This window comes from Drosophila suzukii, chromosome 2R, assembly GCF_043229965.1.
Source record: "Drosophila suzukii chromosome 2R, CBGP_Dsuzu_IsoJpt1.0, whole genome shotgun sequence".
Classification (NCBI taxonomy): domain Eukaryota; kingdom Metazoa; phylum Arthropoda; class Insecta; order Diptera; family Drosophilidae; genus Drosophila; species Drosophila suzukii.
Genome location: NC_092081.1, coordinates 5,279,681 through 5,295,468, shown reverse-complemented (window position 1 = coordinate 5,295,468; position 15,788 = coordinate 5,279,681). Strand labels below are relative to the sequence as shown.

Sequence of the window (15,788 nt, the reverse complement as noted above, 5' to 3'; positions counted from 1 at the left end):
GCGATAACTAGGAAAAAATAAACTCTACCTATAATTCTAAGAATCAAAATAAACATAAGACAAACCACTATATTCTATGACCTGCCTATCAGATACCCTATACTTATCTAAGGGGACTGCGATGAAGATGGAGATATGCAAGCAGCAAAGCGACTGTTCCCAAGATTGCACTCTACGCCACCTAACGTCGATTATTGATTATATATTTTTTAAGAATGGTCCGATCTGAACCATTTTTGGAACGAAGTTGGGTATTGGCAGTGTGGCACGGCAAGGCATTTAACTAAAAAAAGGACAATAAATGGTATTTTTCAGAGGGTAGACATGTAAATAGCTCCTCAAATTACATTCGTTTCGGGGTCCATATATTTAATATTTTATTTATTTTCTGCTTAATCCACCCACGTTAAATGTTATGGGTTCCGAAAACTCCGTCGCGCTATTTACTGCAAATGTACAAAGTACATACATACATATATAATTCCAGAGTAAAAAAAACAACACAACTACATTTTTCGTAATACAAAAATTAAATTCTAATACTAGTCGCTAAATTAACTAAGTCGCTTCCATTTAACTCTTAGTTATAATATTATCTTGATAAATTTAAGTATGTACCAAGAAGAGAAAACGCTTTAGTCGGTGGCCTCGGCCTCGGTGCGAGAGAGATGGAGAGATGCATCATCAAATTGGCTGCTTCCTAGATTGCACACCACAGAAATGCGCCGACTACCGTCTATTTTATTATTTGCTTATAACTTTGTAATGAATGGTCCGGTTTGATCAATTTTTGTAATGAAGACGGGTTTTGATAATAATAACAAAATCTTATTTACACTTTTACACAATATTTAAAAATGTGGCGCCAGGCAGACAGGTTTAGCATTATGGGCGTTAAAGTGGGCGTTGCACTTCGATGAAACAAATTTGTGCTGCGCAGGAAGCTCAAGAGTCTGCATGCCTATAGTTTCTGATTTTTACTTTAGGCAAGATTAATTGTTAAATAACAATTTCAATTTACAGGAGTTGCCAAAATACTTTAGATTAGTACATTTTTTTAAAGCGCAATATGTTTAATTTAAATTTGGCGGGCTGAACTGATTACCGTTACCATTATCGATAAATTTCGCTCCGGCGATGACTTTCGTCATGCTAGATGCGACCGCGTTGCCAACTAATCGAGCACAACTCGCAAATAAGTGTAAATAAATGCGTTATTTCGGTGAGATCGCGAGCTGAAGCTGATGCCATGCCACCGGCGTACGACCTTGGCCACTCCGGAGAGGCGTACCACCCCCTGGAAACTGGCAGTGGTGGCGGCAACGACGCCAGTGCCCCGAGCTCCTCCTCCGCCCAAATCCGCCACCCGATGGGATTCCGGACGTCCTGGATGCGGCAGTTCCGCCGCTACAAGCTGCCGGCGGTGCTCCTGATGTTCCTGCTCCTCGTATCCTGCCTGGCGTACCGAATCCTCAGCGTAGGTATCGGGGACTCCCAATCTTTTAAGGGCAGGAAGTGAACTCCAGTGGAGAATCGGCACCACAGCAGAGGTCAAGATTTCAAGATGTGTGATAACGCTGAAATCTGTTCGTATTATAAGTTGTTCGATCTCGTTATATGGTTTTAAAGTAGTAAAGTTAGACTAGTTTCAATTTAAACAACTATAACGCTCGTATGTTGTACACACTTCGTTTCATGTTTCTTATATCTTTTAACGCTCGAAACTAATTAGTCGGCTAATCTAGAATGTTAACTTTAATTTTGTATAGATTCTAAACCAAGTTAAACAGGAAGATGCATTACTTTAACCCATTATAAAATACTGAAAAATGTCTGTCATGTTTCCAATAGCAATTGTATTATCTTAGCTTATCTTTAACGTTATCAGAGTGTGCCAAAGATACTATTAACTCTTCATTAACCAATATTGATCAAAGATATCAATTTCTTCCAGACTGAGCAAGATGCCCCACCCTTGGATCTGCATCGCAGCTCACCTCTTTTAGATGCCTACGAGGATTTCAGCGCCATGAGGGCGGGAGACTTGAAAATGCGCATCGAGGAGATGGTGAGAATCAAGGTGAGTGCTCGAGAAGTTCAATCAGACCAAGTCAGAATTCATAATCTACACCTTTCCATCCAGAGCACCGTGTCTGTGGAGCTGCGCGAACTGGAATCCCGTCGCCAGAAGCTGCAATCAGACATAAGTCAGTACAACCAGAAAATTGAGGAGCTCAAACAGGAACTTCTCAGGGAACAAACTGAGCTGGAACGCCTCAAGATCTCCGTGGAGCAAGCACAGGTGGCCCAACGAGAGGCAGTTCAGCGGAACACCCCAGATTTGGCACTGCCCCGCTCTCTTTTACCCAACACACTGCCAAGGAAGATGAATCCCATCACCGGAGGAATGGCGGCCAGCTGCGAGATGCACAACTGCTTTAATCACTCCCGCTGCAGTCTTACCTCCGGATTTCCTGTTTTTCTGTACGATCCAGATGAGCATAGCGTACAGAGGAAAGGTTACGATATCGATGGTTTCCTGAAGACCACTCTGAAACAGACTTTGGGATACAATGCCCATATAGTTAAGGATCCCAAGCATGCCTGCATATATCTGGTGTTGGTGGGAGAGGCTCTCCTTGAACAGGATCTCCTGCGGAACAATCGCTATGCGGCGCAGGAGGCGGAGCATCAACAGCCATCAACACCCAGTCATGCCAATGACTGCCCTGTGGATATGGACAAACTTTATAGCCTGCCTTATTGGGGCGGCGATGGACGCAACCATGTGCTGCTCAACTTGGCTAGACGAGACCTCACCTCACATCGCACGAACCCCCTCTACAGACAGAACACAATGCGAGCCATTGTGGTGCAGAGTGCATTTGAAAGAGATCAGTTCCGTCCAGGTTACGACCTAATTGTGCCACCCATTTTGGGTCCTCCCGGGGGAGATGTGTGGCAGGAGTGCGCGGGAATGGTTCCGGCCAGAAGGAAATACCTGCTTAGTTACCAAGGAGAGCTTAGGCCCAAACAAAGTGGCTTGAATCCTTTGGATGCGTTTATTCTGGAGCACCTTGCAGATATGGCCAAAGGCGCTACGCAGGATCAGTTTGTCCTGCAATTCCAGTGTATTCCAGCCACGGAGCAGCAAGAGGGTGATTCCCTGCCAGATTGGACGCTGTGTGGATCAGATTCCTCGCGCCGGCAGTTGCTGAAGGACTCCACTTTTTCTCTGATTTTACCCCCGTTGAATGGCAGGGTTTCCTCGACTCTAATGCTTGCTAGGATCTATGAGGCTCTTCGTTCGGGAGCTGTGCCCGTAATCCTTGGGGCAGATGAACTGCGTTTGCCTTACGCTGAGACTCTGGATTGGAGGAGATCGGCTATTCTTTTACCAAAAGCTCGGATAACAGAGCTGCATTTTCTTCTACGAGCAGTTCAGGATGCGGATTTACTGCTTCTGCGACGACAGGGGCGACTCATTTGGGAGCGCTATTTGAGCTCCGTTCAGGCCACCGTGGATACAGTGATTGCCAGCTTGAGGGATCGCCTTGGTATCCCGCCCAGACCAGTGCCCTCAGTTATAGCGCAAAGTGTTTTCAACAGCACATTTATACCACTCAAATCAGATCCACCTGTCGGACTGGATACGGAACCGGAGGAGTCGTTGGGTCCCATAGAACCGCCCTATCCCAGTCCTGCTTTTCGGCGGAACTATACAATATTGCGGATGCAAGCGAAGGAAGCCTGGAACGATTGGTTGGATCCCTTTTACCTATACCCTCAGCTACCTTTTGATCCTGCGTTGCCCTCGGAAGCAAAGTTCATGGGGTCGCATACTGGCTTCCGACCGATAGGTAAAGGACTTGGAGGAGCTGGAAAGGAATTTGGAGAATCCCTGGGTGGAAACTATCCGCGAGAGCAGTTCACCATTGTTATGTTAACTTACGAAAGAGAGCAAGTCCTGATGGATTCATTAGGCAGGCTGTATGGTCTGCCCTATCTGCACAAGGTGGTGGTGGTTTGGAATTCACCAAAGCCACCACTGGATGATTTACGCTGGCCTGATATTGGCGTTCCGGTGGCCGTCCTCCGGGCTCCCAGAAATTCGCTGAACAACCGCTTCCTGCCGTTTGATGTTATTGAAACAGAGGCAGTGCTCTCCGTGGACGACGACGCCCATCTCCGGCATGACGAGATACTCTTTGGATTCCGGGTGTGGCGAGAGCATCGCGATAGAGTTGTGGGCTTCCCAGGACGCTATCACGCTTGGGACCTAGGTAACCCCAATGGCCAGTGGCACTACAACTCCAACTACAGCTGCGAACTTAGCATGGTGCTGACAGGAGCAGCGTTTGTGCACAAATACTACCTTTACTTGTATACCTATCACCTACCGCAGGCGATTAGGGATAAAGTGGATGAGTACATGAACTGCGAAGACATTGCTATGAACTTCCTCGTATCCCATATAACGAGGAAACCACCAGTTAAAGTAACCTCCAGGTGGACGTTCCGCTGCCCCGGCTGTCCGGTTTCGCTCAGCGAGGACGATACTCACTTCCAGGAGCGGCATAAGTGCATCAACTTCTTTAGCCGGGTGTTCGGCTATACGCCGCTGCTGAACACCCAATACCGGGCGGACTCCATTCTCTTCAAGACTCGTATCCCGCACGACAAGCAAAAGTGCTTCAAGTACATCTAGTCGTAAAACTGATCCAAGAACCCCAATTGCGACAACGGCGGCCACTTCACTTACCTTAACGAAGTGATCACCAGCTGAATGACTCCTAGACGTAAGTAAATCTTATCAGGCATGTTCCGGTTTTCACATATTATTCTTTTAGAACATTTATTCGAGATAAAAATTAGGTAAAATTGACAATTCTATTATCCATATTGACTAGAATGTTAACCAAAGGTGTGCAATACAGGGGAATCGAAAATTTTTATCTAATTAATGCAATCCCAGCTGAACTATGCTAGTTATAAAATTAAAAATCTTTATTTGCCTAACTAGACTATATATTTTAGGTAGAAAATTAAGAAACCCTTTTATTTAAAATGACACAAAAGTGATTTGAAATCGAACAAATCTTTCAATCTGTGAAATCCAGAACATGCCCATATGTATATACACTATTTTGACCTAAGTATGGCCGTTGATAAGCCAATGGAGATTACGAAGCTCGCTTTTTTCTGATCATTAAATATTTCGCATGGCTTTATATGACTACCAGCCATTTTCTAAACTACGCTTTTGAAATCCTACAAAAGTAGTATTCGAAAACTAGCTGAATATTTTGAGCAGATACCAAAACAAATTCTGAGACTTTTTAGTGTGTTTGCTTAATTAGAATAAGTTGTGTAACGATTTTGACTTTGTATATAGTGCTTAATAAACGAAACTATATCGCTAAGTATAACAAGGGAGAACGCTATAGTCGAGTACCTCGACTATCAGATACCCGTTACTCAGCTATATGGAGATATGCAAGCAGCAAAGCGAGATTAAAATGCGCCACCTACCGGCGGTATACAGATTTAAGCGTTATGGGCGTTAGAGTGGGCGTGGCAAATTTTTTTTTGGATCAATCGATAGGTATTGACGAGACCAATACATTTCAGTTAAAATTTTTTATCTAGCATGAAAATTGTGGGCGTCACAGGGTTTTGCGGTTTGTGGGCGTTAAAGTGGGCGTGGCAAACTTTTTTTTGGATCAATCGATAGGTATTGACGAGACCAATACATTTCAGTTAAAATTTTTTATCTAGCATCAAAACTGTAGGAGTTACAGTTTTGGGCGGTTTGTGGGCGTTAGAGTGGGCGTGGCAGTCTACTGAAACAAACTTGCGCTGCGTAAGAAGCTCAGGAATCTTTACGCCAAATCTCAATAGCCTAGCCCTCATAGTTTCCGAGATCTCAGCGTTCATCCGGACAGACGGACAGACGGACAGACGGACAGACGGACAGACGGACAGACGGACAGACGGACATGGCTAGATCGACTCGGCTAGTGATCCTGATCAAGAATATATATACTTTATGGGGTCGGAAACGCTTCCTTCTGCCTGTTACATACTTTCCGACGAATCTAGTATACCCTTTTACTCTACGAGTAACGGGTATAAAAAGACGTGTTTACTTCATGATTATTTCATATATTTTCTTCATTTACACAAAAAGGTGACAGCTTACATGCGCATGATGTGTAAGTGGGTATTAGTATAAATTATGGGTAATGCTGATTAGTGGATACAGATTAAGGACACGCACACATGTGGTTTGCCGGTTAGAGGTTAGCAAAGGTAAATCTTACTGATCTAACCGACCCGGAAGATACGCAATATCATATCTTCCAGCTACCACACGCTCTTAATTTTAAGATAGTATCTACCAGATACTAGATACATTTGCAAAAGCTACAGCTACGAGGACTACTTTGGATACAATGGTATATAAAGGGTGGATCCTTCGGTTGCGAGTGGACGAGTTGAGACCAGGCGACAGCTTCCCGCTTTGCGTCCCGCTTGTATCACAATTCAAAACAAGGACAGGGCGGGGAAGGATGCGAGGGGAACTTAAAGTACTCGTATTATTTATACAACTTAGTCCGAAGTTTACACTAGAAATCAAATGAACTTCAATTTGGAATCGCTGATAGGTGATTAGTGCTCCTGCAGACTGAGCTTCAGCGCCTGCTCGATCATCTCCTGCTCCTGCTGCCGCTCCAGTTCGAACTTCCTCTGCTCCTGTTGCGACAATCGCATGGCCATGGCTAGATCCGGATCGACATACCGGAATCCTCCATCGTCGTCGTCCTCGGAGGCGGGCGAGCCGCTTTGGGGGTTCGCATGGGCTCCCAGCAATGATTCCTGGAGGACTCTGCAATTGATGAGGAAGAGGGCACACAAGAACACACAAAGCTTGGATCAAAACTAGCAATACGAAAGGATGGGAGAGGGTTTTTAGCGCTACTTGAATATCTTCTTCATGTAGCCCAAATCGTTTTTGAACTGTGCACCCGCCGAAGAGGATCGCCCACGTGTCTGCGGCTCCAACAGGAGTTGCGAGTGGGAAAAGGATTGGGGATGGTGCTTGGGAGAGGGCGAGTACCGCCCGTACTGTTGGCGGTGGGGAGACAGTAAGTGCGAGGAGAAGCGGTGGCCACTAGCGATTACCATTGAGAGTTGTTAGTTTTGGTCGTTCAACAAAATCATACACAGTTTCGGCAGCCGGAGCTGTAATCCCCTTGCAGAATATGTGATTCTGTTAAATTATATGCCCAAAAGCTATAGCAGCACGAAACTCTACATCCGATAAACCCAAGGACATACCCAAATTCTTGGTGTTCTAAACCATATTATTCTGCAAGAGCAAAAGTATCATTCGCTGGACTTACCGTTGCAGTTGCTCGTCATCTTCTGGCAGAAGGTCGGATCCTACTACGTTTTGGCCCCTCAACACCTCCCAGATGTCAACCTTGTCGTCGTCCCTTGCGTCCACGCCACAGGCTCCACTTGTTTCCACCAAGCTCTGCTCGATGGCATACTGCAGCATATCATCCTCATCGAGAGGTATCTGCCGGCGGACATCGCTTCCTCTGTTTGTGTAGTGAGCCGGGACATCAAAGCAGCGATCGTCAACCAGGCAAGTAACCCGATCTTGTTCCTGCAGCGTGGCCACGTGCTCCACGGGCGTGGTTAAAGCAAATACATTTCCAAATGTGATGCAGGCATTTAGGACATGGAAGAGCGGGATTTCCACTTTGACGGGAAAACCGGCAGGCAGCTGCATTGTAATAAAGTCCCTCAGCTTGGACACATGTGGACTGGCCATGGTGGACATGAGATCCAGAATGGGAAGCACCTGTTCTTGCAGTCGGATGGGGTGCTCCTCGGCCAGCCACAAATTGGCCTTGAAGCGCTGCACCTTTGTGCTCAGGTTCTTGGGACCGCCAACGTCCCTTCCGTGAAGATCCACCTCCGGAGTGAAGTACTCCTCCGGTGTTACAGAAGACTTGGGTGTACTAGTGCCTGATGCGCAGGCGGAGCTGCCGTTGCTCTGATTTCCAGGGGCAGGTGAGACTCGGCCTCCATTTTCTGCTGCGGCGATGGAATCTTCGCCCAAACGGGGCGAGGGTGTCTGGGAAAATATGAAATAAATTAAAAGTGCGAAAGTTGAATAAAAGCATTTAACATACGCGATCTTTGAGTGCCGCGGCGGCATCAGTGGGGGACACATAGTCCTCATCGGCAATTCCCAGCAAACTATGGAGCGGCGTCCTTGCTGTCTTGTTCTAAAAATATAAAAGCCAATCAAGGGTCAATAAATATATGTATATACAATTTGTTTTATTTTATAGGGGAAATATAATAGTAAAGTTACTTAAAGATGAAAAAAACTAATGCTAATCGGTTTTAGGAAATATTAAAGTGGCTATTAGCCCATCTGTAAGATAAACCACACCTGAGTTTTACCAATTAGCAAATGGTCGTGAAGCAAGGGAAACAACTTTCGGCTTTCATATTTTCATATGTAAGTAGCTTTGATGAAAAGGTTTTCGCCATGTATACATAACTTATATTAAACAAACACATTAAGAACATTTACCTTGATCTGCTCCTCGCTCAGGTGATCCATTCGCGTCTTGGTGACGAACTCCACATTGCTGGCTCCGTACACCTTGCAATTGTAGCCGTTGATCATCTCCGATTTCTCGCTCCGCCAGCCCCAAATGCCGCACTTGTTGCGTTCGAAACTGATCTTGTCCATCTCGATGTTGTTGGTGATCACTGGGGCATTGAGACGGGCCCTCACAGTCCCCAAGGCAGGTGGTATGGCCACAATGTCGCCGATGTCGCTACTCATCTCCTCCACCATCACCTCGTTTGTGTCGTGATCGATCTCGATCATCGTGGCAGTTTCTTCTGCAAAAGAAAATAGAGGAATAAGACTTGTTTTTTAAAAACAGTAGACTAATCACTTATAATATTCCTTTGGTTCAAAACGAATTACTAATTTAATTAAACTGAGACAATGAAGAACATACTCGATTTAATACGGAAATTTATGAGATGTAAATTAAAATATCCTTGTATGCATTATTATTTTAGTGTTATGGAATTGATAAGGGAAGGGGAAATATTTCTAACACACACTGATTTGAGTTAGAATTAAACCTTATTTTTATATAAACAGCTTACTGAAACTAAATTATAAAAATTAGGAAATCCTATTTAGCGAGAACATAGATTTAATAATGTATTTAAATTATTGGCTGTATCTCCACTTACTAGCTCCCTTAAAGATGTAAGAGCGATTGCCCCGTTGCCAGGTGTTGTTGTCGAAGCCCAGGAGAGTGGTGTCTATCCGGACATTGGCTCCCCGCTTGTAGACCTTGTAGGTGTCACTGGGGCAGAGCCGCGACATCAGGGGCACCCATGAGGTGAACTCCCACTTCATCTCGATGTAGAAGTCGGGGGCATCCAGGAGGTGCTGCAGCAACTTGGGCACATGCGTCACCCGCTGGACATGACGTTGGAGGTCCCGGACCTCGATGATGGCCGTCAGGATGTCCACATCGCCGGTGCAAACGGCCTCCTGGACAACTGTGGGCGGGGATTAATGGGGTTTCTCTGTGGGATTACTTCGGTAGACTTACTGGACCATCCTTCGTGCTCGTAGGTGGCATTGCACTTGGCCGCCAGGAGGCACTTGACGCACGCCAAATTGGCCAGTCTCACGGCCAGCATGAGTGGCGTGCGGCCGCGGGGATCGATTTTCTCCTTATCGTTCTGCAAGGTGACGGAATCAGTGGTTTTTATCATCGTGCCACTTCCCCGGACCCTGCTAATTCAATTAGCACCTGTCCCTGGGGCCACACCCCACGCCCCCCACGGAGCACCACCCCCTTTTCACCTGCTCGATGGCCGCCTGCAGCTGCTCCGGATCGTTGTGCCAGATGTGCCAGTGGAGCGGGTACTCCGCCTTGATCTCCTCGACGCTCCTCATCCTGGATCTCGATTTGCGCCGTCTGCTCTGCGGCTAAATGGCGATTTCTTTTGTTTCTGGGCTCCGTGAGAAAAAAAACAAACTCTAAGGGCGGAAGTCTGGTCACACTGCGGGCGGTCCATCGATACAGGAGTAGTGGTGGCAAACGTAAAACGCCGGCAAGCGATATATCGATGGGCGGTTACCAGTTTTCATTCCCAAAGTTAAGAAAAATAATTAAATATGAGGACAATAAATATATAAGTAAAAAACTTTCAACAAAATTTTTGTATCTATGAATAGTTGAACAATTCAAAGCTGAAAATTAAAGATAATTAGTTTTAAAGTCAATGAAGATGGCGCATATACGGTGCGATAATGAGCTCCATCGCTTTTGTCATCTCTATCTGCCATCGATAGTCAATAACAACATTGACAGCTGTTCGGCAGAAAATATTCCAAATCGCGTTAATTGCTCTAAAATCGAGCGAAATAAGGTTTTCCAAGGTATCTTCCGATCCAAAAAGAGAAAAGTTGCTGGCGCGTGAGTGGTAAGCTCGATTTATAAAACGGTGCTATCCCCCCAATGCAAACCAAAATGAAATTATGTAAAACATGGATACGTCAACTAAAAAGGGGGGATTGTGGGTGTACCTGATGGGTTAATGAGATTAGACGGCTTGAGGGGTTCAGAAGATGCCAGATATACTTTTTCACATTCTCTACTTTTCTTTCCTTAATTTACATTTTCCACTTGTATTCACTGCCGTATCTACCGCCTCCCGGCCACGCCCACCCACTTAACTGAATTTTAATGAGTTTTCATATTTTCTATTATTTGTAGGTCATCATGCTGTTGGCGTAGAGAGACTTACGATCGCACTTCGCACGCTTTAATTCACCTGACGACCAGAAGCTCTCTTTCAAGTAAGAGTAATTGCCAATTTAGTCGTTAATTGGCCACAAGTGTATTGCGTTAGTGCACTTGCTCATGAAAAATTCGCCTACTTTGCAAGCTATCAGTTTGTGGAGAACTTTGCTCAGCGCTCAATGCGCTTTTGCAGTATTTAAAGATAAAACAAAGAAACTGTGATTAAAATTTGTAAGCCGGAAGCGGCTTTACTCACTCGATAGGCGATTGCCAAATATCGATCGCGCTTACACTTTGCGGCGGTTCTTTTAACTTTTTTCAAAAATGTGATCGACTCACTAATGCTCTTTTCGTATTATTCACTCTTTTCAGTTATGCTCTTCACGCGCCGGCGACAACTCAAGAGGTGTGTTAGTTTGCGTAATTGTGTGTTGTGATCCTATATATATTCGTTTTCCCCGAACCCGAATTACCGACCACCCGACGAATCCGCTTCCGTAGTTGTTGCTTCCAAACTCCCCCCAAAAAGGTTATGGGCCTCCAAGTATTAGTCACGCTTGAGTAGCATTCATATCTGAAATCATTATACCTCCATTATCATTACAGTAGTGTTCATTGTCCGGTAAGGTGGCTCGATTTTATTGAAAGTGACTTGGGGCAGCGAAAGTGATCTAGATGCCTAAAGCTTATTGTAAAATTGGAAATACAACGTACAATATATACATCAATAATTTGGTATAGTCAAAATAATCTACATAACTATTTTTGTTCTTATCACCAAACTACTAATTTATTGCGATTATGTTATCTTTATGTCAATGCCCAGGCTTTGATTGGTAAAAAAATGTTGGAGATACATAGTTATTCAAAAAAACTAGGAATTAGCCAATAGTTTTTGCGGGCTCGTTAACTCTTGAAAAATGAATAAATGTGAAGTGACTACGGATCAAAAATTATAAACTAGTTTAAAGTAAGCAAAGATTGTTTTTAATGGCATTTTAGTAGGCTAAATAAAGTTTAGGGTTTTTTAATATATTTGTTTGGATAGGTAACAGAATAATGTAAGGACTAACAACCCAATATCCCACATAAATGAACATTTGCATGCATAAAAGAAGAACAACCCTAGTGCTCGCCCTTCGCTTATTCATAATACATGTGTAATCACCCAGTCACCTAACAACTCACCCGAATCGCAACTTTATCAGCGGTTAACCCCTTTGGTGCAAAGGTCGCTCGCTGGAGGAATAATTCTTGGGTCCAGTACGGTGTTGCATGCGTCCAGTTTGGTGAATCTCCCTGCAAAAAAAAAACAAATCTATCTGAATTAACAAAGTAATAACCAAGTAATTTGTTTATCTCTCTTTTCGCCCGGGAAAGCTCCACACAAAAAATCGCACAAAATCAGTAACATTCAGTGTTAAGTCGCTTGTCCCGATAGATCGATATATCGCTAACTATATTTTAAGCAGAATACAGAACGGACGTTAAACAATCACAATGTACGAGCTTCATAGTTGCCTAAGGTCCGTTTTCTTTGCCACACTCATTCCCGGAACGATCCTACTTAGTTGGCTAACTGGTCTGTAAGTATCTACGCTCGATTCGATGTTGTGCGCTTGTATAACGACATAACCCGAACCACATACTTCTGATTTTTGATCCAAATATCGTGACATCGACATTTCTTTCGCGGATATCGCCGGCCTATTCCGTTTCCGCTTTTCCGTAATTTCCGCTTTGCTTGCTAACCTAATGTACAAAAATATGTCCACTGATCCATCACGCTCACACCCTCACCAGCTTGTTTACCTTTCATTTTGTGTTGTCACTCCGTAAATACTAAAATTATTCCCACCCCCTAAGCACACAGTCACCTTTTACCTCTCATTAACTGACATTTTTCGCAGAGTGGGTCTTCGATCTCTGCAAGCATGTCTGGTTATCTTCTTCCTGATCTTTGTGGTCCTGCCGCTGATATTTCGCTACTCCGTGACGTTTCAACGCGGCATACTATTCCTACCATTCAGTAAGTATTCTATAACAAATTTTGGAAAAAAATCAATCTTAAAATAAAGACCCGAAGTCTTTAAAACATGTTCCTAAAATAAAGTCCCTAGCACAAATTCTAAAGATAAAATGATTCAAAGTGGCTAAATAACTTTAATCGTAGTTGTACAAAAGTCTTTGAAGAGGACTTTTATGTTTTCTCATTAATTATCAAAAAGAATAGCTTTCGTGTTACTAACAGAAGTCATAAATATTAAATTCCATAAAATATTACAGGTTTTAATGGTCAGTTTAATGGTCAAGTTATTTTAATTCTCAACTTAACGAAATGCTTCTCCTTTGTTTTAGTTAAGTACCCCAAGGGACTTGATCTCACCAAGCCAGAGAGCGTGGGACTATATGCCACTAGGAATTTTTACATCACCGTAAAGGATCACGATCAGGACGAGGATGGAGTGCGTGTTGGTGTTTGGCATGTCCTGCCCAGCAATGCAGTGCGTCGCTTTAAGCACGAACTCCGCGTGGAGGAGGAGGTGAATCAGGACCTGGATCAGCACCTGGAACCTGCGCCTGGCAACGAACAGGAGCTGAAGGCACTGGCGCCAGCTATACGCTCTGAATTTCCCGTCGTACTTCCGGAAAACGAGCAGCTCTTCTACGAGCGATTGCTGCGGATGTCAGGTGGCACTGTGGTCCTCTATCTCCACGGAAACACAGCCAGCCGAGGCAGCGGTCACCGGTCGGAGGTGTATAAGCTACTGAGGAAGCTCAACTACCATGTGTTCTCCTTTGACTATAGAGGCTATGGGGACTCAGACCCCGTGCCTCCAACGGAGGAAGGCGTTGTACGCGATGCCATGATGGTTTTTGAGTACATAGCCAACATCACTTCCAATCCGATCGTGGTGTGGGGACACTCCCTGGGCACAGGAGTAGCGACGCACCTATGTGCTAGACTAGCGAGTTTAAATGAAAGGGCTCCCAGAGGAGTGATTCTCGAAAGCCCTTTCACCAACATACGGGATGAGATACGCATGCATCCGTTCGCCAAGCTCTTCAAGCACCTGCCCTGGTTCGATTTCACTATTTCAACACCCATGTACAACAACATGCTGAGGTTCGAGTCGGATATTCACGTCCTGAAGTTCCGGCAGCCCATTTTGATCATTCATGCAGCGGACGATGTTGTGGTGCCGATCCACCTGGGCTACCGTCTGTATAGAATTGCCCTGGACGGAAGAAGTCGGGCCTGGGGACCCGTGGAGTTCCATCGCTTCAGAGCCAGCCTAAAGTATGGACACAAATACCTCTGCCGAGCTCCGGAATTGCCGGAAATGATCCAAACCTTTGTCGAGAGCTACCGGGATGCCGTCTACTAGACGCTATGATCTGGGCATTAATTTATGTATATGATAATTATTCTAATTTAATTTTTTACCGCCACTATTGACACGTTCCAAAATTTCCGCCCTGTGCAAGCAAATTAAAGAAGTCGAGGAACATGGATAAAGTTTTTTATTTTTATTTTAATTTTGACTGTGCTCCAATGTCCTACTGGTTATTTAAAGGAATCACTTTGAAGTTACGATATCATAACGAGGAAAGCTAACTTTTGAAAACCGGAGCTCTTATACCCTTCAAGTTATAACAAGAATTGATTAGTGTATGACAGTCATAGAATAAGTCGTAAGATGTGAATAAAATTCTAAATGAACAGATATCAATTTTTATGTATTTAAATAAGCTCAAACCGATTCACGATGATAAACGCCAATGGAAGCGATGTGGGTGAGGTATTTACAATTATTTGAAATACTATTTATATGGCCGAGTCTGAAAAAAAGCAAGAATTATCATAATTTAAAAATGATGTTATGACCGAGCTCTCCTTGATCATGGGAATGTGTAGATTATAAATCTGCGTTTCGACTGGGATTGGTTAATAATGACCAGCTCGAAAGTTGGCCAAAGAGGTAGCAACCAACACACCTTCAGCGTGATATCCGAGGATCCGGACTACGGAGCAAAGATTTGTTGGCTGTTGGCGTTACTCATTAGGATCTTGAGCCAGGTGAGGTCAGCAATCTTTAAATAATATATAAATGAGGCTAAGATAATTTTGTATTTTAGAACTACCCTTTCCTCCTCCGAATCGGACCTCTGATTAGGATATGGAAAGTCTACCAAAAACCGCCGAAGATTAAGACTGCCTCCAGAAAACGGAACGGTACTGCGGAAATTCCAAACTTAATTGAAAAAATACATTGAAATTATTTATTTATTATAATAATTTGGAGGTGCCTCAGAAATCGCTTAGCGCTGAGCATCAATAAGACTTTACAACAATTTAACAGTTTAAAAGTGATTCCTGTGGCACTCCTGGATATTTATATAATGCTGGTATGTTCAAGGTTTTTTTCAGACTTTCTTTCTATAAATGTAGATGCGTACATTGGAGTTGGATAAGGTCATGTTGGTTGATGATCGTTCCGTTGTTAATTAATTCTGAAAAAAATATATATTAAACTAATTATGTTTGTATGTCAGTTTGGTTAAGTACTTACGCGTAGTTATAAACACCCTCACGGCTGCTTGGCATCTGTGTGAACGCTAAAGACAGCGGGTCCGGATCAGCGAAGTAGACGGAGTCACTGGCACTACGGCTGTACAAATTTTGGTGTTTACCTTCTTTATTTGGCCAACACTTGTTGCCACGAAGTAATGACAAAAATCAGAAGATAGGAAGCCACGCTCGCAAGCCATTGTGTAGTTCGCCGATCGACAACCTTCCATGGCGACCGGGATCCCGAGCGTGAGGGCGTTCTGTCTCGATAGGGCGGCGTGTGGGAGCGTCTCGGACTCCTGAATCTACAATCATGTGCACAGTTTAAATATTTATTAACTTTTCAA

General features: G+C 44.1%; 3 protein-coding genes across 7 annotated transcripts; 2 read left to right on the top strand and 1 right to left on the bottom strand.

Moving 5' to 3' along the window:
• The first annotated feature begins 1,159 nt into the window (after positions 1–1,159).
• botv (exostosin like glycosyltransferase 3) lies at positions 1,160–5,432 on the top strand. Its single transcript, XM_017085742.4, has 3 exons — positions 1,160–1,477; positions 1,955–2,080; positions 2,144–5,432. Exons 1-3 carry the CDS (start codon positions 1,250–1,252, stop codon positions 4,706–4,708), a joined length of 2,919 nt encoding a protein of 972 aa, XP_016941231.3. The 5' UTR covers positions 1,160–1,249; the 3' UTR covers positions 4,709–5,432.
• A 712-nt stretch (positions 5,433–6,144) lies between these two features.
• Positions 6,145–10,125, bottom strand: LOC108018193 (ankyrin repeat domain-containing protein 13D). Of its 2 annotated transcripts, none has more exons than XM_017085704.4 (7): positions 9,926–10,125; positions 9,669–9,801; positions 9,301–9,615; positions 8,618–8,934; positions 8,208–8,303; positions 7,407–8,149; positions 6,145–6,889 (listed from the first exon to the last, which is right to left on the bottom strand). In XM_017085704.4, the coding sequence occupies exons 1-7, from the start codon at positions 10,016–10,018 to the stop codon at positions 6,673–6,675; spliced, it is 1,914 nt and encodes a 637-aa protein (XP_016941193.3). In that variant the 5' UTR covers positions 10,019–10,125; the 3' UTR covers positions 6,145–6,672. The 2 variants fall into 2 exon arrangements, with proteins under 2 accessions (XP_016941193.3, XP_016941194.3); XM_017085705.4 differs by lacking the exon at positions 6,145–6,889 and adding an exon at positions 6,930–7,174.
• Positions 10,126–10,391: 266 nt separating this feature from the next.
• On the top strand, positions 10,392–14,596 carry LOC108018229 (lysophosphatidylserine lipase ABHD12). 4 transcript variants are annotated; one of them, XM_017085749.4, is made up of 6 exons: positions 10,392–10,548; positions 10,842–10,924; positions 11,241–11,274; positions 12,341–12,454; positions 12,779–12,897; positions 13,227–14,596. In XM_017085749.4, the coding sequence occupies exons 4-6, from the start codon at positions 12,369–12,371 to the stop codon at positions 14,255–14,257; spliced, it is 1,236 nt and encodes a 411-aa protein (XP_016941238.1). In that variant the 5' UTR covers positions 10,392–10,548; positions 10,842–10,924; positions 11,241–11,274; positions 12,341–12,368; the 3' UTR covers positions 14,258–14,596. The 4 variants fall into 4 exon arrangements, with proteins under 4 accessions (XP_016941238.1, XP_016941237.1, XP_016941239.1 ...); XM_017085748.4 differs by having other exon boundaries at positions 12,249–12,454; XM_017085750.4 differs by lacking the exon at positions 12,341–12,454 and having other exon boundaries at positions 10,393–10,548.
• The last annotated feature ends 1,192 nt before the right edge of the window (positions 14,597–15,788 follow it).